This window comes from Trichechus manatus, unplaced genomic scaffold (assembly GCF_000243295.1).
Source record: "Trichechus manatus latirostris isolate Lorelei unplaced genomic scaffold, TriManLat1.0 scaffold00038, whole genome shotgun sequence".
Classification (NCBI taxonomy): domain Eukaryota; kingdom Metazoa; phylum Chordata; class Mammalia; order Sirenia; family Trichechidae; genus Trichechus; species Trichechus manatus.
In genome coordinates, this window is record NW_004443974.1 from 12,108,869 (window position 1) to 12,129,711 (window position 20,843).

General features: G+C 47.2%; 1 protein-coding gene across 1 annotated transcript in view; it reads left to right on the forward strand.

Moving 5' to 3' along the window:
* The window catches only part of STXBP1 (syntaxin binding protein 1), an 84,310-nt gene extending 68,976 nt beyond the window's left edge, over nucleotides 1-15,334 (forward strand). Inside the window, exons 16-19 of the mRNA XM_023730762.1 lie at nucleotides 1,940-2,041; nucleotides 3,834-3,919; nucleotides 7,255-7,409; nucleotides 15,031-15,334. Coding sequence (XP_023586530.1) covers nucleotides 1,940-2,041; nucleotides 3,834-3,919; nucleotides 7,255-7,409; nucleotides 15,031-15,113 — 426 coding nt within the window. The 3' untranslated portion in view covers nucleotides 15,114-15,334. The remainder of the gene's footprint in view (nucleotides 1-1,939; nucleotides 2,042-3,833; nucleotides 3,920-7,254; nucleotides 7,410-15,030) is intronic.
* The last annotated feature ends 5,509 nt before the right edge of the window (nucleotides 15,335-20,843 follow it).

Sequence of the window (20,843 nt, forward strand, 5' to 3'; positions counted from 1 at the left end):
CATCGGAGTGACAACTCCACCCTTAGAAACACCAGGGGCCATGGCTCCACCCTTTGAAACCCCAGAGGTCTCGGCCATACCTTTTGAGACTGGGGCAGCTCGGCTTCTTGTGTTCCTTGTCTCTTCAGCTTCTGCTTCCTATGGCCTCTTGGCCCTCGGGCCTCATGCCCACATCTGCCCTACTGGGGCAAGTGTTCCAGAGCTCAGTAGCTCCACTGATTAAATGCCAGGAGGCACCCCACTCCGCCAGGAAGCCTGTGCACAGGCAGTCAGCTCTCTCGCTCCGTGTGTCGGCTCCGGTGCCATCTCACACTGGTCTCCTCATTCTGCTGCTGTTGGTTTTCTACCACTGCCCCTTCTCTGCTGCTGCAGGTTCTCTGCTGTTGCTGGTCCTCTGCCACTGCCGCTCCTCTATCCATTCACATTTTCAAAACCGTTTCCACATTTTAGGTATCTGTTAGAGCAGCACCCCACTCCCAGTGCCAAATTCTGTCTCAGTCATCTGGTGCTGCTCTAACAGGAATACCACAAGTGGATGGATTTAACAAAGAGAAGTTTATTCTCTCACAGTCCAGTAGGCTACAAGTCCAAATTCAGGGCTTCAGCTCCAGGAGAATTCTTTCACCATCGGCTCTGGAGGAAGGTCCATGTCATCAGTCTTCCCTTGGTCTGGGAGCTTCTCGGCGCAGGAACCTCAGGTCCAAAGGATGCACTCTGCTCCCGGCACTGCTTTCTTGGTGGTACAAGGTTCCTGTGTGTCTCTGCTCGCTGCTCTCTTTTATATTTCAAAAGAGATTGCATTAAGACACTAATCTTGTCAACCTCATCAGTATAACCTCATCACAGTGATAGAATTTACAACACATGAGGAGATCACGTATAATCTCATCATAGTGGTAGAGTTTACAACACATAAGGAAATCACATCAGATAACACAGTCATACAATACTAGGAATCATGACCTAGCCAAGTTGCTACACACATTTTTGAGGGGACATAATTCAATCCATGACATTCATGAAGATAGAAGTCAAGAAGCTAGACTTGCACATTCAGGAATTGTGCATGATCATTAAAGCTGAGCTGTGCTCTGAACCAAACCAAAGTAGGATCGCAGTCAGCTTCATTCTTCACATCCTTAGGTTATGCTGGCTTTGCCTTTGGGGACCTGAGACACAGCATCTTCTGTGAAGATGAGACTAGAACACTCAGAGTCAAGCAGTTGTGCCACTTCTCAGTCTTCTGCACTGTTGGTGATTCAGAACGAAGTCAGGACAGATTCTCTGGAGGTCAGACCACGCAGAGTTCTCTAGAAAAGGGTTGGTGACTCCAGGTCTCGAGGAAGAGACCTAAGCAGTCTTTCAGAGCATTCTGCTATGGACCTCACTTGTAGGAACCCCCACTGTGAGCCGGCTTTCTATAAGGAGTTAGTTCGCAGAACGGTGCTAATAAAGCTCAAGTTGCAAATGTACTCTTTTTAGAGTCTTAAAAGCTTTGTTCCAGAGCCACCAGACTGTAGACCTGGACCTGGCAATGGTAGTTTAGTATTTTAGATCCTTGTTCACAAGAAGGATCAAAAGGAGAATGGAGATGATTCATTCAATATAGACCAGGCTGTTGAGACTAAATCAAAGAATTCATCACACCCAAAGTAATGTTTTCTCCTATAATAGGAAGCAAACCACTTTTCTTTTTTTTAATTAAATGACACTTACACATCTGACCTACACTTGTCATTTTTCATGATTTTAAAGACCAGGTTTGTTCCAGGTTCCTAAAAGGGGTACATTTTGGGCTATTCTAGAGGAAACCTTCTTTACTTTTGGCCATTACTGACTCTGGAGAGAGTCCATGGGAGACAATTTCCTGGCAGCAGCAGGTTGTCTATTTCCCAAGTGGTCCCTGACTCAGACTAATATTTTGTGTGTTTGCATCCAGTCCACTTTGCGCCGCAGGAGCAAGCCGGAACGGAAGGAACGCATTAGTGAGCAGACCTATCAGCTCTCACGATGGACCCCGATTATTAAAGATATCATGGAGGTCAGTGAGGGGAGGGGTGTGGTGGGGGCATGGTGTCGGAGAGCCATGGCACAGGCTCTTGATGACCTAGATGATTCTCATGCCCCTGCTGTAAGGTGGCGGTGACCCCCCAGGGTTTTCTTTTTTGAGGATTTGCATCTAGTCTCCGAGCATCTTTCAGCTTTCATATGAATGCACACCTTGTCCTGAAGTGTTTTATGCAGAGCAGTTTCAAGAGACTGCCAGGCGCAGACCCCAAAACCCATGTCCGTGGCTCATGTCTTTGAGGATTTAGCTCTATATTATAGAGACCCCTTTATGAAGACCCCATCTCCAAAGGAGCCAGCACATCCCAGCATCACAAGGATCAGATGAGTAACATGCTCACGCCTCCAAATAGAGAGGATGTGAGTGTGCAGTTGGTGCTGTAGCTTTGAGTGATGCAGCACTCCCCCACCCCCAGTGGTGTGGCAGGGCTTCTGAAATGGACCCCGCCCCCCCTTCTCTTGCTGCTCCCCACCTCCCTCAGCCCTCCAAGCCAGCCAGACCGGGCCTGCCAAGCATCTTTTTTCATCTGCTCTTTGTTTCAAACTTAGTCTCTCCCCTGGAATATTCTTGCCCTTCCCTTTCACTTCCCGCGTCCTGCTTTCCTTCAAAATCACCGTCAGTGCTCATCATTTCCATCCACTGCCCCTCCTGTCTGACGACCCAGCACCACAGCAGCCCTCCTCTGAACTCCTGCGGCATTTGTCAGGGAGACTCTTTACGTGGATGTGTGCCGCGTATATCCCATCCCCTCAACTGATGTGTCCTCTGGCACAGTGCCCTGTGCACAGCCGGATTCAGTGTGTGTTGAGTGTAGCGTTGTGTCTCACAGCAACCCTGTAGTGTCACGCTCTTCCTCTCCTTGTAGCGTGAGGGATCACTGCATTGAGTCCTGTACTGCTCCATCTCTGCGGCTGGACTTGGAGATAATCTGTCCAAATCCCTCACTCGATGGTGAACAAACCTGAGGCCCAGAGAATGAAGGGACTTGCTGACAATCCCTTAGTTAATTTGTGGCAGGCGAGGGTGAGAACCCAGGTGTTCCTATTGAATTGTACACATATATAGAGTCAGCTTCCTATTTTTAAAACCCACAAACCAAAAGAATGGGTGAACATGAGACATCTAGCAACCAATTACATGTCTTTACTTGGTGGAATAGATAAAGCCAACCCCTCTGTCTCACCCCCTCCTTTAATCTCTGCTCCACTTTTCTACTTCCTCCCCCAGCCCCCTAAAGAGACATGAGTAGGCTTCACATGGTAGCTGTTAAGAGGAGTGTAGATTTCTAGGCAGTAAGGAGGTGGATAGCTGGAATCCACCCACCAGATAATGAGACCCTTGAAAAACAGGGTGTAAGGCTTTCTCTGCATCAGATATTGTGCCCATGCCCAGTTCCTGCAATGCTGACGGCAAGTGTCAGGAACTTATTAGACAGAATGCAACATTTATAACCTCACGTAGGATGTAAAAGAGAAAAAAAAGACTAAATTGGAAGAGAAGCAAGAAAATTAATGTGATTTTTTTTACTTCTCTTAAAGAGCAGACTACACACGCATTTCAGTGTAACAAGCGATTATTGAGCACCTCGTCCAGGCCAAGCACTGCACTAGGCACCTGGCAGCAGGCAGCAGGGGCACAGGAGCGCTGGCTGCTGCAAACCTGGCCGTGTTTTTTGCTGACTTGTTCTTTGAATGATCTCGTGTCAGTTCCCGTCAGCCCTTTCCAAACAGATGGCAGGCCTAATACCTGTTTCTTTGCTTTCCAGGACACTATTGAGGACAAACTTGATACCAAGCACTACCCTTATATCTCCACCCGCTCCTCGGCCTCTTTTAGTACCACCGCTGTCAGGTAGGTGAAAATCCCTGAGCAAAGAAGGGGCTAGTAAGTGAGGCCATCTCTGGTTGCATTTCAGCTGGGCAGAAGTCCTGTTGTTAAGTGGCATGGTCTGTCAGAACACTCCCATGGCATTTCATTGCACCCAGAGCGCAGGCCAAGTCTCCACAGCGGCCCATGAGACCCCTCACCCTCTGGCTTCCCATTACCCCTCTGCCTTAGTCCTTGCGTTCCTTCCTTCACTCACTCCACCTCAGCCACACCCATCTCCTCTCTCTTCTGTGAACATCCCAGGCACACTCTGCCTCAGGACCTTTGCACTTGCTTTTCCTGCTGCCTTAAATTACTTGTCCGCAGGCATATCTGCATGGCTCACTTCTTCATCTCCTTCAGGTCTGTAATCAAGCGTCATCTTCTCAGACCTTCACTAACCGCCCTTTTGAAAATTGCAGTACACAAATGTTCATAGCAACGTTATTCATAGTAGTTGAAAGGTGGAAACAACCCAAATGTCCCTCAACCAATGAATGGATAAACACAATGTGGTATTTCCAAACAATGGCATACTATTTGGCCATGAAAAAGAATGAAGTTCTGATCCATGCTACAACATGGATGAACCTTGAAAACATTATGCTCAGTGAAAGAAGCCAGACACAAAGGACAAATATTGTATGATTTCAGTTATGTGAAATGTCCAGAATAGGCAAATCAATAGAGACAGAAGGTAGATTCGTGATTGCCAGAGGCTGGGGGGAATGAGGGAATGGGGAGTGACTGATAAAGCATATGGGGTTCCTTTTTGGGGTGGTAGAACTGTTTTAAAATCGATTGTGGTGATGGTTGCACAGCTCTATACTGAAAACCATTGAACTGTGCACTTTAAACGAGTGAATTGTATGGTGTGTGAATTATGTCTCATTAAAGCTGTTACCAAAAAAAAAGAAAGAGAAAGAAACAAAACTGCAACCTCCCTCTCCCGCACTCCTCTCTCTCTTTGCTTTACTCTTCTCCTTAGAATGCACCACCATCTAGTGTCCGTTTGTATTTCTCTTGTTTATTCTCAGTCTCCCCCAACTAGAATGTCAGCTCCCTGAGGGCAGGGGCTTGGGTTTGTTTTGTTTGCTGCCGTGTCCTCAGAGCCTGGAACAGACCTGGGCACATAGTAGGTGCTCGGTATATACGTATTTTTATTAATTAAATGAGAAGAGGATGAATACATTATCTGCACAGAATCACATTCTCAGATTCATTCTTAATGGAAGTATAGATGAAAATGTGGATGCCTTGAATTTATTGGGTTTCTGCCATGTACCAGGTAATACTCAGGCATTTTGCAGTTTGGAGACATAAGTACACAAGGATCCATTACTTCTGTCCCCGGATTCCCCAACATGTGTGTTTTCTTGATCTTCATGGTGGTGACTTGCAGGGATGTGTTTTGGAAGCACTTCCTCTCGTTCTCCTTGCTGCACCCATCCAGAAACCTTCCCTGTGGTGCCCTCTACATGACGTCTCCGTGTGCCAGTCCCCGGGACTCCGTCATGCACATAATACATTTTGTTTCCAGGTGCTTTTCTCTGCCTCCCTTGCCTTCCTGGCCCCCAGTAGCATCTGTTACCTTTCCTGAGCTGGGGCTGCTGTACCTCAGCAGCCTCGGAGCCAGGGTGCTGCTCTGTTTTTCTTTGACAGTGAGAGCTTTTCTTGGTTCCTGAGGACAGTCAAGGCTGAACACATGAGCTTGGAACAGTAGGGTGGCCGGCTGCAGAGAGGGCGGCCTGTGACAGTGGTGTGACATGCGGCTCCTGGAGCTGATGCTGTGTGTGACGTGCGCCTCCCTTCCCCCCTCCTCATACTCTCTCCGCCCTTCTCTCATGCCCCTTCTTTGTGTCTTCACTTTCAGACCTTCCCCAGGCCTGGGCCTGAGGCCTGCCAGTGGCATCTGTGGCATTGTGCAGCCTTTCTGATGGCCGTGGAGGCTGTTTATTGCCAACCTTGCAGTAAAGTACAAAATCCCAAGTAATACCACAGCCAGGCTGGCTGATGAGACAAGAATGTCAAATGCTTGTACAGGGAAAGAAAGTGACAGAAAACCTCTTTGTTGGTCCAGTAATCCCCACAGTGCCTTCTAGATTTGGAAAGGGACTTTAATAACCTCAAACTCAGGAGGAAGGATAAAACCTTTCACCATCCAGAGGCGACTTGCTCTAGACTGACCAGCTCCCTTTGTTTTGGTTTGGTTGTCATTTTTATTTTTCCCATTTTCTTAGCCTGGAAGCAACCCATCTCGCATGGTTTCTGAGTCAAAGTAAAGACCTATTGTGGGAAGCCCAGGCCGGAGAGTGGCATCTCTGGGGAACTGTCCCCAGCACTGCCATGCCTTTCTTAAGTGGCTATTCCTGTGTATCTTTCAGGCGGCAGCTCGCTGTCACCACTTCTGGGAAGCCTTCCCCAGTGATGCCTGGACAGGGTTCGATGGTCCTTCCCTGTGTTTGTCCCCATGGCACTGTGTTCTTCTCCATCATAGCACTGATTCGGAGCAATTTCCTTCTCCCCACCCCCACCTGCCCCCACCTGCTCCAGTTAAACAGTGTGCTCTTGGGGGGCATCGGCAGACTCTCCTTCGAGTCTGCCCCCTTGTTGTAGCAGGACCTGGCCCGCATGTGGCACCCAGTACGTGTATCTTCAGTGAATCAATGTATCATCCTGAAGACAGATCTTAGACTCTGTCATCACTGCTCCCTGCCAGCAAAGTGTCCCAGACAAGCTTAGAAGCATGCACATGTGGGGTAGACTCTCTAAGATTGACATGCGGAGCACGCTGTTGAACTCAGCATCTTGAACTCTGAAGCTGGGTGGAGCTTGTCAGCTGCCTCCATGTGTCTTAGAGAGTGACAAGGTCACAACACAGACACTCATGGTGATTCTTTTCCTGGCAGCCATCCAAAAAACCAAACCCATTGCTATCAAGTCAATTCTAACTCATAGCAACCCTAAAGGACAGAGTAGAGCTGCCCCATAGGGTTTCCCAGGCTATAAATCTTTATGGAAGGAGAGTGCCACAACTTTCTCCCATGGAGCAACTGGCAGGTTCAAACCACCAACCTTATGGTTAGTAGCCGAGTGCTTTAACCACCGCGTCACCAGGGCTCCTCACCTGGCATTCATATGATTTGATAATTTGCATTGCCGTTCAATTCAACCAACACTTTCCAAGCATCTATTCTGCTTTGGGCAAATCACTGAGGTATAAAGTGATAAATGCTATCAGTGCTGATAAACATAGTTAATCAGTCTCTCTCTCTCTCTCTCCCTCTCCCCCTCCCCCTCCCCATTCTGCTCTCTCTCAGTGCCCGCTATGGACACTGGCATAAGAATAAGGCCCCAGGGGAGTACCGAAGTGGCCCCCGCCTCATTATTTTCATCCTTGGGGGTGTGAGCCTGAATGAGATGCGTTGTGCTTACGAGGTGACTCAAGCCAATGGAAAGTGGGAAGTGCTGATAGGTGAGTAGAGGGGTGTTTTCTAGAGGGAAGGGGCTGCTTCCTTGCACTTTGACTCCATTCCATGCTTTGGTGTTTTATTCTGTCTTCGATTCTCCGTGACCCTGCAAAATTTAGTCTCTAGGTAGATGTTTGTAGACGGCAGAAGCTAAGGGGCACAGGGTTCCTTCCTCATGTCTGCTTCATGTCTCTTGTTGAGAAGCAGCATCATGAGGGGGTACCTGATCATAGAGTCCATCAGGCCCGTGCTCGAGTTCGTGCTCTGCCACTGCCAAGCGGCGTCACCTGAGCAAGTGGTGCAACCTCTCCAAGCTGCAATTTCAACAAAATAGGGTTAATAATACCTACTTACAGCCTTGAGATAGGCCTTAGATGGGAGATGTCCAATTCCCAGCATTGGGCCTCATGTCCAGAGATGCTCAGTGAACGGGAGGTAAATTATTAGCCTCCTCCTTCACCTGTCAGTTGGAGATGGACAGACACAGTATGCGAGTAGATATGGCCCGAAACACATGGGCCTGACTACTGGACTCTGTTCAGGGTTTCCCCTGACCATTTCCTACCACTTTCTGTCATACCCTTTCTGGTGTTTCCTGTTGGTTTTCCAAAAGACTAGAGGAAGCAGCTCCTAGGAGTGGTTTAATGGAGGAGGGGAAGTTTTTTGTTTTTTTTCTTCAGGAGCTTCCACAATTTCTAGGGCTGGAAGAGGAAGAGTGAGTGGAGAAAAATCTTCCTTTCTGTCCCATCTTGTGCTTAACAAAGTGGAGTTGCACCTGCCCTGGATACGTCTTAACATTGATTGACAGAAGGCTGTCGACGTATATGGTGCTGGCCATGCTCTGTCCTTTCCCCTCCTGCCCTCAGTGGGAATGCATTCACACAGAGTTAGGTGGGAGGCCAGGATTCTTGGTCTCCCTTTGGAAGAGGGTGTGCTCTGCACCCAGGGGGAGATTATACACTCCATTGCCTCAGGATTGCTTCACAGGCCGTTTGCACATGAACCTCTACAGTGGGAAGGCCCTGAGCTGACCCAGCTGGGAACACTTCTCTGACACCGTGCCCCCCCCGCCCCCCATCCCTCCCTGCAGTAGGTACCTACTGCTGGTCATAGTCCCAGGCACAGTCTTCATCTCAATAAGAACCGTCAGTTTTATATACTCTGATTGGGGGTAACCGAGTCACAGTGCCCCCCCAAGCTATCAGAGTGAGCAGGTTCTACAGACCAGTCCGTATGGCTGATCTTGGGTACATCAAAATGGACCTGACGCTGCCAGCCCCACCTTCTTGGTACCACAAGCCAGTGGGGAGATTGTGCATCCCTCCTCCTCCCTCTCCAGACCTCCTGAAGCTTCCCCTGTCTGGCCACCATTCCTCCTTGTAATCAGTTTTTCCTTTGGTTACGTAGGCCCTGATGATAAAGCTCTCTGCTCCCTGCTTGCATACGTGTTGCATGAATGTTCTTGGATAACTGTGAGCTCAAACACAGCTTTCCTGGACAGACGCTGTCACAGTGAGGCTTTTAGTTTAATTGTTCCTCTCCATCTTTGGGCCTGACTTGAGATTCCCCATTGGGAGGTGGACACCTCAGGATATAAAATTGCCCATGCAGATTCATGGAGAGGCCTCGCCCAGACAGCCAACGTCCACTGTGTGTCCTCACCTGTCTCCTGCATGCCAGCCATCCGTGCCGCCTCTGTGAGTGTGAGTGTGTGTGTGCACGCACGTGTGCACCTCGCTTTCTCATTCCTCATTGGCTGCGCAAAATGTAGGCCTAAGTTGGCATGTTCCTGTAACGTACCTTTGTTCAAGCAGTCAGCTGGCCTCTGTTCTCCCACAGGTTCTACTCATATTCTTACTCCCACCAAATTTCTCATGGACCTGAGACACCCCGACTTCAGGGAGTCCTCTAGGGTATCTTTTGAGGATCAGGCTCCAACAATGGAGTGAGAGCCAAAGAAACAAAGTAAAAGCAGCTTATTACAGAAAAGAAACTCTTCCACTCTGAAGGGTTTTCTTTGATTATTCCGTCACTCTTTTTCTTTATTTTTCCCTTTTTAGTTTATTATTTATTTGATTTTCTTTCAACAAGAAAATGCTTGCAGTTCTTAACGCCGATTGAAAATGTGTCCAATGCTGCCTTCACAAACCCTGCCACGAAACTGTCTGGGCTCCGACTTGCCAGCTCACTCATGCCTTGGGTTACCCACTGCTCAGTCAGACAGCTGCAGGCCCCTGGGTTTTAAACTGAAAATGATAACTGCTGTAAACAGTCCTCAGAGAGGGAGCTGGAAGCTGAGGGATGACTGAGGCATGGTGCCCAAGCCTACCAGCCCTGAATTTGTGGACACCGAGTAGGCAACATGTAGCGTCCTGGTTGTGATGGTGTGGGAACTTGAGAGTGAGACCAGGGAGTGTTCAGGGGTGGTCCTGTCCAAGAAGGCAGAAATCCAGTGGAGGTGTCCATCAGAGCCTGATCGGAAGGACATCTTGCAGGGGGCTGGCTGCGCTACTGAAGTCAGGGCACCAGAATAGAGTCCAAGTCAATGGTAGTTAAGACATGCAAATACCTTTTTTCTAGGACAGGCCCTTATCTCAGGGAACAGTTTCTAAGGAGCGCCTGGGTCACAAGCCACCATGTACTTGGTGAACTTGAGTCATCCATGGAATGAGCTTTTGTCTTATGTTTCTCTGGGGAAATGGCGCTTAATGGTTATTTGTTCTTTTAGTAATTGCTTTTATTTTAATTCTCCCGTGAGATCCTTTCAAGAGTTAAATAATCACACCCCTCTCTCCGACTGCAGTCTCTGGGTAAGATCTGAGAACCTGTGGGTAGAAATCTGTTCTTAATTCTCTGTGTGGTTTTAACGAGTGTCTTCTCCTCTCCCCACCCAGTGTGTGCCTTTACCAAGCTCTGTTACCAAGAACCTGTTGTCTGTCTGGTAGATTATCTAGATTCTGTTCTTTTCCTTGTTCCTTCTTTTTCCGTCCTCATTTGTGTTGGGAACCTCATTGAATGGGTTTAAATGGCAGACTTATGCTGAACAACTTCGTCATAGCATTAGAAATTCCTTAGCTTCTTTACGCATCCTGTGATCTGAGGCCACATTTTATACTCCTGACTTTGTATACTCCATCGATGATGGGCCCTGAGAATGCCTCTCACACTGGGCTGAAACATGGCCCAGCAAGTCATAGTTTGCTGTTGGCAGTGAAGAGAGACTCGGGCTTGGAGCCAAGAGACTGGGACTGGCCTCCAGCACAGCCATGAGCACCCCGTGTGACTCTAGGAGGTCATTTCCACCTCCCGGCCACAGTACCTAGAAGGCAGGGAGGCTGGGTCTAGGCCCTGAGGCTCCTGCAAGCTCTGACAGTCTGTAATCCAATAATTCAGATTTGTGACTCAAACCATGGAATCTTGCCCACTCTCTCTCACTTTCTGATGAACCTCAGACAACGGTCCATCAGACCCTTGGCCAGGTACCATCAGAAGTATGCTTGTATATAAAGAGAATGGTGCTTCATCCAAAAAGGGCCTGTTCTAAAGGTAGGAGGAGGAGGTAAGCCTTTATCTCTCCTCCTCTTTTCTTTCCTTGGCAGAGGTAAGGAAAAGCAAGTGATTGTGGTCCAGGAAGGTGGAGCTGGTTATGGCCCAGGCTGTAGTTCTCACCCTGCCCAGGCTCGCCTTCCGCTAGAAAACAGGGCAAATAGGTGGTGAATGAAAGCAATTGTTTTAAAAAGCATTCCTTAGAAGCACCTTGAGAGGTTGTTCATCAGAGGCATCTGGTTCTGTGTGCAGATGGCAGGTAGGTGGACGGCATTTGTATCGAGGAGTATTTTAGGACTTCTAGAATGGCAGGTGTTCAGGAGAGACAGCGCTATGGCAGACTACCCGCAGGATCTTACAGAGTTACAAACCCAGGCCCATGGGCTCCTGTGAGGATGAATTCTGGAGCTCCTTGCTTCAGAAGATGTCCCTCCTTGGCAGAGTGTTTTTCTTTGTTTTGTATTCAGTCAGCAGAGAGAGTCTGGGCTGCCATCAGAGCAAAGAAAGACCAAATAGACTCTGGTTGTACATTCTTGGTTTCTGAAATGATTTGTTGACAGTATTGGATTTTAGAGAGTTTAGTTAAGAAGAACCAAGACACAGAGCCCTAAGGCCAGTGAGGTCAGAAAACAGATTAGAATCTGACTAGCGCCTTCTGTCTAGATTGTCCAGGTCACCAGCGAGCAGGATGGTGCAGAAAGTAAGGGAGCCTGGTGTTTCTCCTCCTAAGTGTCACTATTTGCAGTAACTTCCCTTTTAAGAGACGTTTTCCTGCTGGGCAGTGAATGAAAAGCCCTGCAGGCACTGTGCATGGGTGGAGCACGGTCTCCTCACCCTGCACCCGTCTTCTCTGTACTTAAGGCAGCTCCTCCGAGCTGGCAGGAACAGCTTAAGAGCACAGACATCACCGAGACTCACTGGGATCCCACTACTCATCTTTTGACATTTTCTAGGAAATGAAACTATCTGGTTAGATTTTTACCTCTGTGTGCTGGGTGGTTTATGTTAAAAGTACTAACCATTAGGGAATCATCCAAGAGACTGTCAGAGGCAAATGAAGGAGAAATCAAAGGCTGGATTAGACCTATAATACTTGTACTTACCTCTTGGGAGAATTTTTTTTTTTTTTTTTTGGTTTTTTATGTTAAACATTTTGCTTGATCTTAGATTAGGGTCAAGTAAATTTCATTTTTCAGTGAGACTGAAAATTGGCACTGTGTCCAGCAGTTGAAATGTAAGTAAAGTGTCCACTTGCACATCCTCTCCCATGACCCGGAGGCCATAGGGTGCCCTGAGTTGGGAGACTACAGGCACAGCTTCTGGACCTGGCTCTGCTGCCAACCCACTGTGACCCTCGGGACTTCATTTTCCTATCTGTGAGGTGAGAGCGTGGGCCAGGTCACTGTTTTCCAGACCTGGCTGATCACCAGACTCACCTGGGTTGCACTTAAGTGTACACATTCCCTTGTGCTACCTTGGATATTCCAAGTCAATAGGTCTGTTTCAGCCAAGTTCAAGAACTACTAGACCAGCTGAGCTGTAAAAACTTTTTTGATTTTCAGATTCTGTCAGTATAGAAAGAAGGATTTTGTCCTACCAGAGCTTGCTGGGCCTGGCCACAGCTTTGAAAACATGGAAACCTTCATTTGAATAGAACTCAACTTTGTTTTTGGTGACCACTGCTCACATTTCATAACCTTCCAGTTATGCAGAATAAGCGGGACCCCTCAGAGCAGTAGAACCCACTTGCTGCTCTGTGCCGGAGGGTCAGCCACCTGTAGGTTCAAAAGGAGAACATTTGCAAAATGTGGATCTTCAGTGTTTGTAACGATGAAAAGCTTGACCAAAGGTATTAGAACAGTACAGATTAGTGGATGGCAAGACTTGGCTTTCAGGTAATTTGGATTAACACCAGCTGGTCTGGTTCCTTTAAAGACACCAGGTAAGTTAAGGCCCAGGAACTTGCTGTTGCTGAGAGTCTGAGAGTCCTCACTGATTATCCCCAGTACTCTTGGTTCTGGAATTTTTCTTCTTTTAACCAGGACTGGGAACAACAGATGGTCAATGATCAGATCATAGAAAATTCTAGAGCATGGATACTGTCACCTCCTTTTGGCCTCCTTCGAATCCTGAGCTGCATGTAAGCAAGTGTGGGGAGCACTTTAGGATAGGCATCTGATCAGAGGAACTCCTCTTGATTTTTCCTTTAGACCGAGTCTGCCTTCTTGTTTCCTGGAACTCAGTCCAGGTGGCTGGAGAGGAGGGGGTGTTAGGACTGTTTTCTCAGGCATGTGCAGTTGTTGTTGCCTTGATTAGGAAGCCCCAGGGGACTCCCTGCACTGTGTATCCGGAGTCTGTTGTTCCGTGTGTAGACACACGGACTGCACAGAGCTGAGATTTGGAAGGCCCTCATTCTGGCAGTGGTTCACCGTTCAGAATGTGGGGCAGGTCTCATAACATTTATATCCTGTTTCCTCATTTGTAAAGCAGACTTTGACCTCTTTTAGGACTAGTAGGAAGACTGATAACCAGTTGCTGTTGACTGCAACTCACGGTGACCCCATCCATGTGTGTCAGAGTAGAACTGTGTTCCATAGGGTTTTCAGTGGCTGATTTTTAAGAAGTAGATTGCCAGGCCTTTCTTCTGAGGCACTTCTGGGTGGACTTGAACCTCCAGCCTTTCAGTTAGCATCCAAGTGTGTTAACCATTTGCACCACCCACAGACTCCAGGAAGATTGATAGGGCCATTGAAATGAGTGTACCTCTGGGGAAAAGACATACTCTTGAAACCTGAGTCACATTGGCTTAAGGAGCCTCGGGTCTCAGACCTTACGATCGGCATCTTTGGGAAGTAGCCAGGACTGTTTCCTCACTCAGAGCAGGGGCTGGTGGCTGGGGCATAGACCACGAAAACGGGCTTTACAGAAAAGGGCTTTACGAGTTTTCTGCCTCATCTCGACTGACCAGAAAGGTTAACACAGGAGCCTTCTGGCCCCAGGCCCGCAGTTCATCTCAGTCATGGGTCAGCTGAGCAAGTAGCCATCAAAGGCATAGGGACCCTGGTATTTGAGATCATGCCCAACAAGCCAGCCAAAGTGTTCTTTTGCCCACCCGGGGGTGGAAATCTGGCATCCGATGGGTCCCGCTCCCCTCCCCACGAAGGCCCCACTCCCTCGCCCACATCTCCAGGGAGGCACATTTTCAAGTACGGACGTCTGTTGTTGAGTTCTTCTCTCCCACCAGGATCTTTCTTTGACATGCGCACTGCTGCATGTGTGCAGTCCTCATGGTCACACACCGCCTGGTCACCCCTGTTCTGTTTGACAGTCCATGTCCAGACCACACGCCCCATGCATCGTTTGTTTACTGCACTTGTGGAGTTCTCTCTCCTTACGAAAAAGGCCTTCATTTTTTTTAATTTTTTAATTTTTTTGTTTTTGCTGTGGAAGTATATCTAATTCCATTAGCTTGAATTTTTGCAAGCATTTCTGATCTCTTATAATGTGTGGTCTCTGCAAGGTAAGGCCTCAGGTACCCCAGCCCTTTCCCTTTCACACCTGAGGTCCCACCCACCACGGCAGTACAAATCAGCTGGCTCCCAGAGGTCAGTGGACTCCCCTAGGGTGTTCTGTCCATCCTCTTCCTCCCTACTGGGCACCTTTCTTTCCACACACACACCCCCTACCAAGCCCTGCCCCATTCCCAATTGTTTCTCCCACCATATTGTTTGGAATTTCTCTCCCTGGCTTCACCTTGAGGTTCAAGAGAGAATTAGCAATGCAGCTGTCTTGGTACCTGGCAGATGGCGCTGAGCCCTGACCGAGAGGCCAACTCATCCCTCCATACAGCCTGGGACCCTGCCTGAGCCAAGGATGTGTGTTGTTGATCCACAATCCCTAAATATCTTCCAGGCCTATACTGACACAGCCCCCAGCCCCAACCCCCTCGGCTTCCACTAGACCAAGACCGGGGTGGGGGAGGGGGACAGATGCAGGTCTGGGGACCGAGAAGAGCAAGAAAGGAAAAAAAATGTTTGAAACTAGAACCCCCAAGCTCACTCTCTTTTCTGCCTCCCCCAGGATCCACGCACATTCTCACCCCACAGAAACTGCTGGACACGCTGAAGAAACTGAATAAAACAGATGAAGAAATAAGCAGTTAAAAAAATAACCCGCCCCAGCAAACAGTGCGCCCTCTCCCACCACGCTCCACAGCTCCCCCTCTGGCCGCCTTGTTACTTTGCTGCCCTCTCTCCTTCCATTGCCTTCTCCCTGGCTCTGCACGCCCTAGCCGCCCTAGCCCGGCACTGTCGCCACTGCATTCTCGTGTTTGATGATGCCCTCTTCTTGTCTGAAACAAAGAAAATAACGCATTGTGTTTTTTTAAAAGAGTATCTTATATATGTATCTCAAAACGAGAAATTCATGCGTAAGTGACGCGCTGCTGGAGACATTTTTGAACTGTTTAGAATGAATGAATACCTTCTCGCTATGATTTGTGGCTCTGTGACCTTGTACATAACCCAATGCAACATGTGGAAATTGCTTGAGTATAGAAAGCTAGAAGTTTGGATGTTAAAAACTTGTTTGGGGTTGTCCCTGTTCTTGTTGGGAATCATAGAGGTGTCTGTGTTCTTGGAGTATTTCAAACTGAGGATTAATGTGTTATCTTCACTCCAGTTCCTGTCCCTCAGTGCCTGCTTTCATCCACATAAGCCTGGACGTGAAGTTTAGGTGACATCTCATGAGGTTTGAAGTGGAATAGACCTTTGCTTTCCCCGGTGACTCATACTCCAGATGGTGTGGCTGTGGGTGGGGGCTGGGGTGTTGGGTACTGGCTGCCACCCTCTCCTTCTGCGGCCTGTCATGCTCTCTCCCTGGCCCCTTGCCACAGTAGTGTCATCCTGAAGGAAGTCATTCTCAGGTCTGCTTGAGTCATGATGCCCAGACAAGTGGAAAGCGAGCTCCCAGCCAGAGACCTTAATCTCTTGGAGAAGCAGTTCATCTTCATCCTATTGACCAGACTCCTTCCTTCCCCAGGCTCACCCCTAACAGGGCTCTTTTTTCTTAGTAGGTTCAGCTGGGTAGAGCTCAAGGGTCAGGAATGGACTAGAACAGAATGGGTTCTGGGGGCCCCTGGTCAAAGGGCCCTTTCCTATAGAGAAGGGTTCTTGGCCCTAAGACATCAAACCACCTGAAGACTAGTCCATTGGATTTATATAGACGCGACCCACCCAGCAAGCAACTTTTTGTCAGATTATCCCCAGTTTAAGATACTTCATAGTACTTTATTTTGTGTAGTTTGGGGTCATATGTCTTTGTGCTTGTAAGAGAAAAGGATCGTTTTACACTCTGTATAAAAAATTTGCTGTATAAAACTTAGCTCTAAAGCAAAAATTAAAGACGCCTATGCAGGAAGGATGTCTTGTCATCCTCAAGACTCAGCAGTTCTCCGTTTTCCGATAGTGAGCGCACCATTTGTTCTGCTGCGGTAGTCGTGAAATATGACAGTGGAAGTCACAAAAAATGTCCCACACCCAGCCCCCTTCCTGCCCTTTAACTCCTGCAAACCGAGTGTATATTACTGTCTCGTGATGTTATTGCAGACGTGGTGTATGCTAGTTCAATGCAGCCTTCTGCCTTCCTTTCAGATCACATTTCTTCCCTCCCCGTTAGGTGCATTGCGGTGTTCTCAAGGCTTTGAAATCTCCCCTTGGCACTCAGATTAGTTTTCGGGTCTCTTCTCTCTGTCTCCCTTCTCCCCCTTAAGATATCTTATTCCGCTAGGACAGAACTGTAGGTACTTGCATTGGTTTTGTTTCTTACTGTTACTGCCTGTTTTGTCCCCTCCCTTTGACCCAACGATGCTCATGCTTCAGGACCTTGTTTGTTGAACATGTTGGTTTTCCTTTCTCTGTTATTTATATAAAAATAATTTATCAAAAGGATATTTTAAAAAAGCTAGTCTGTCTTGAAACTTGTTTACCTTGAAATTATCAGATTCTCTATGTTTGAACGTATTGAAGCACAAACATGTATCATCTCTGTACCGTTCTGTACTAAAGCACTGGAGTCTAATAAATAAATCAGTCAGCGCCATCCACAGTGTCCAAGATGACTCCTGGTCTGGTTTTACTTGGGGGAGTGGAAGGAGAAAGGCACCTGTGGTCCACGGCAGAGGAGTCCAGCCACCTCCGGCCATGGTTCGGAATCTTCTTGATCCAAGTCACCAGTATTAGCATTAAGATCTACAGCTGTCTCACATTTGGGGATAATCCACAAAGCTTGTCTTGCGCCTCCAGCAGCAACAGATCATTTCCTGTAGATGCGGTAGTTCCTCCACTGCCCTGTTTTTCCTTATCTAGAATGTCTCTCTCCATTTCAGAGACTGCTCTGTCTTTGCAGATGCTCTGTACTCGGGCATGTGGTGACAGTGTATTAGATCATGCTGTTGGGTCACTTTATCAGTGTTCACTGCTCGCCTTCTCTGTTCCCTGTTGCCACAACATCCAGCCCCCATGCAGTGAAATTTCCACATTGGAAGCTGGTGGATGTCCTGCTGGTCTGAAGCCTATTCGTGACCTGGAGAAACTGCAATGAAGTTGGTCCAGCTTGGGGAGTAGCCCTTGAGTTAAGGCTGGGGTCACATTGGAAACCTAGAATGATGGGCACAGGGGAGTGGGGTTCTTTGAAGGAACTTCTGTTTCTACTTTTTTGTCCCCAGTCACTTTATCATTCAAATCCTGACCTCCTGCATAGTATTAAGAAATCCAACAACTCAAAGCCAGTTGGTAGAATATGCACCACCACAACTCTGCTACAGTCTTGTGAGACTTGTCTTGACAATGACTATTTATTGAGCTCCTGCTCCATGCCAGGCCCCTCAAGTACCTTGTCTATTATGTGGGGGCTCTTCCCATTTTACAGACGAAGAAGCTGAGGCTCAGAAAAGTGCAGTAACTCAAGAAGATCGCTCTAGCTGGGAAGGATCAGACACTGATTCTCTTGTATCAGTAATTACTTCACCAGTAAGAAAAATGTCCTGGAATGGGATCAAAATTGGAATTTTTAAATTCTAAATTGTTTTAAACCAAATTTACATTAAATAAAGCTAAGTAAATACTGTTTTCTCCTTCTTCCCAGCATCATCTGTGTCCCTCCAGGCCCTGTGGTAGTGGCTTTCTTTCCTCTCCCTGGTTGTTTCTATCATTCATGCAGCAAACAAGCCTTTACGCTCCCGGCAGGAGTCCTGGCTTTCCTGTGTTACACAGCACAGGTGGGGTCTGCAGGCCATTTCCCCAAAAAGTCTGCAATGGTGTTAAATATTCTTGGAGGGACAGAGGGTTCCCAAACAAACCAAAGGTATGGTGTTGAATCAAAAAGTAAGGAATCCTAAGATCAAGACAGGTCTATGAAATGAAAAAAAATTTTAGTACTGAGCAACAGTAATCAAGACAGTACAAGGATAGACATAAAGATTAATGGAAGAATTGAAAGTCCAGAAATAAACTCTTATATTTCCAATCAATCAATTTTCTGTAAGAGTGATAAGACAATTAAATGGAGAAAAAATAGTCTTTTCAACAGTCAGTCTATACAACAAGTCTGTATGTACGTGCAAAATAATGAAGTTAGACTCTGACCTCACAACATGTACAAAAATTAACTCAAAGTGGATCAAAGGTCTAAATGTAAGAGTTAAAGAGTAAGATTTAAAAGTAAGAGTTAAATATAAAACTCTTAGAAGAACCTGGTGAAGAGCCAGATGGTATCTGGTGGAAAACCAGCACTGTGAGTTTAAAGAGCCTGCAATGGCTGCCATCTAGGAGCTTGACTAGGTCCAGGTATTGATCATCGATGTGTTACTACCTCCAATCTCCAATCAAAAGGAGGGAATGATTTAGGAAATAATATTGGAGTTATTATTCCCTCTCCTTGAGCATAGAGAATGTGACCCAGCTGGAGCTGGGCTCACAAGGACTCACAAGGACACATCAACTGGGCCCTGAGGTATTAAGACAATAGCTAAGATAATGTTGGAAAATATGTTGCATTTAGTGAATAGAAATTTGTTGGACCAATGACGACCCTCCTGACTGTCATTACTGAAACCTGTACCAACGATTGTTAAGAAAGACAATTCAAAATGTAGGATCACAGTTTCTAGCCAATCTGAAAAGGCTAAGCTTTCAATGGTTTTGCCCATTTGTAATGTTAGTATATACTGATGATTCTGTAATGGTCTTTAGACTCAGGCAGACATGGCTGTGGCAGCATGCTTGTCTGTTTTCCCACTCTTGCCTATGCTGTCATATTTTTTGGACTCGTGCAGACATGGCTGTGGCAGCATGCTTGTCCATTTTCCCATTCTTGCCTGTTCTATAATATTGTTTGGACTCAGTAGACATGGCTGTGGCAGCAGGCATGTCCGTTTTCCTAGTTTTATCTGTTCTGTGTTATTTCCTTGGACTTGGGCAAACATGGCTGTGGCAGCATGGTTATCCGGTTCCCACTTTTGCCTTTTTGAATATATGCCAAATAAAACCTTCTTTTTGTTTCAAAAAAAACTCTTAGAAGAAAATATAGGTGTAAATCTTCATGGCCTTGAGTTATACAATGGTTTATTAGATATGACACCAAAAGCACAAGCAACAAAATAAAAATAGGTAAACTGGGCATCATCAAAATTAAAAACTTTTGTGCTTCAAACGACACCATAAAGTTAGAAGATAACCAAAAAAATGGGAGGACTATTTGGGAATCATATATCTGATTAGGGATTTTTATCTAGAATATATAAAGAACACTTACAAACCAAACCCATTGCTGTCAAGTTGATTCTGACTCGTAGCGACCCTATAGGACAGAGTAGAACTGCCCCATAGGGTTTCCAAGGCTGTAATCTTTACAGCAGCAGAGTGCCACACCTTTCTCCTGCAGAGTGGCTGGTGGGTTTGAACCTATGGCCTTTCAGTTAGCAGTCTAGCATTTAACCACTATGTCACCAGGGATCCTATAAAAATGGCGAGGAGGTGTCGTCATCTGACCTCCTCTAACTTCACCAGAGGAAAGAAGAATCAAGATCATCAGCCCAAGGCTGATTCCTGTGAGGTGGAGGTTAGACATGTCTCCTCTCTCCACCACTTTACTAATTCTGACACCAACCATCCCTCCCACGGCACTCAACTTCTCTGCTGGGTTCTATAATTCATTGCAATGGCCACACAGAACTCGCAGACAATACTCATGGTAACAGTTTATTAGGAAAGTAACAGGTTACAATCCAGGTTCAAGAATGCTCAGGATACAGTTCTTCCATCAGGACAGTCTTTTCCCAGCCATGCTGGCAGGCACGCCTCTCTCTGACCCTAGGCCTCTGCCCGACTCCAGCAAGTGTTACAAAGCTCTTTTAGCTCTGCCAATAAGTGTCCTGAGGCATCCCACTCCACCAGTAAGCCTCCTGCCCAAAGACTCAGCTTTCTTGCTGTCTCCTGTTGGTCTGTCCTGCTGGTCTCTCCTGCTGGTCTCTCCTGCCTCCATTTCTCTGCCACCACTTCTTGCTGTTTTCAGTGTTACAACTCTCTCTCTCTCTCTCTCTCTCTCTCTCGGTCTCCTGGTTCCATGCAGGAGCTTCTCAGCTCAGGGATCCCAGGTCCAAAGGACGCTCTCCACTCTTTGCTGTTCATCCTTGGTGGTAGTGAGATCCTCTTTCTGCTCTGGAATTGGCTCTCTTTTAAGCCTAGTGGGATGGCAAAACTGACCCTTCCCCTTGGTAGGCCATATTACCTTATTTGCACAGTCCTACCCAATCACTTGGGTGGGAGTTACAAGACCATGGTGAGAAAGTCCGTACAAAAGCGATTCATCGTACCACAGCTCCTTAAAGAAAGCTT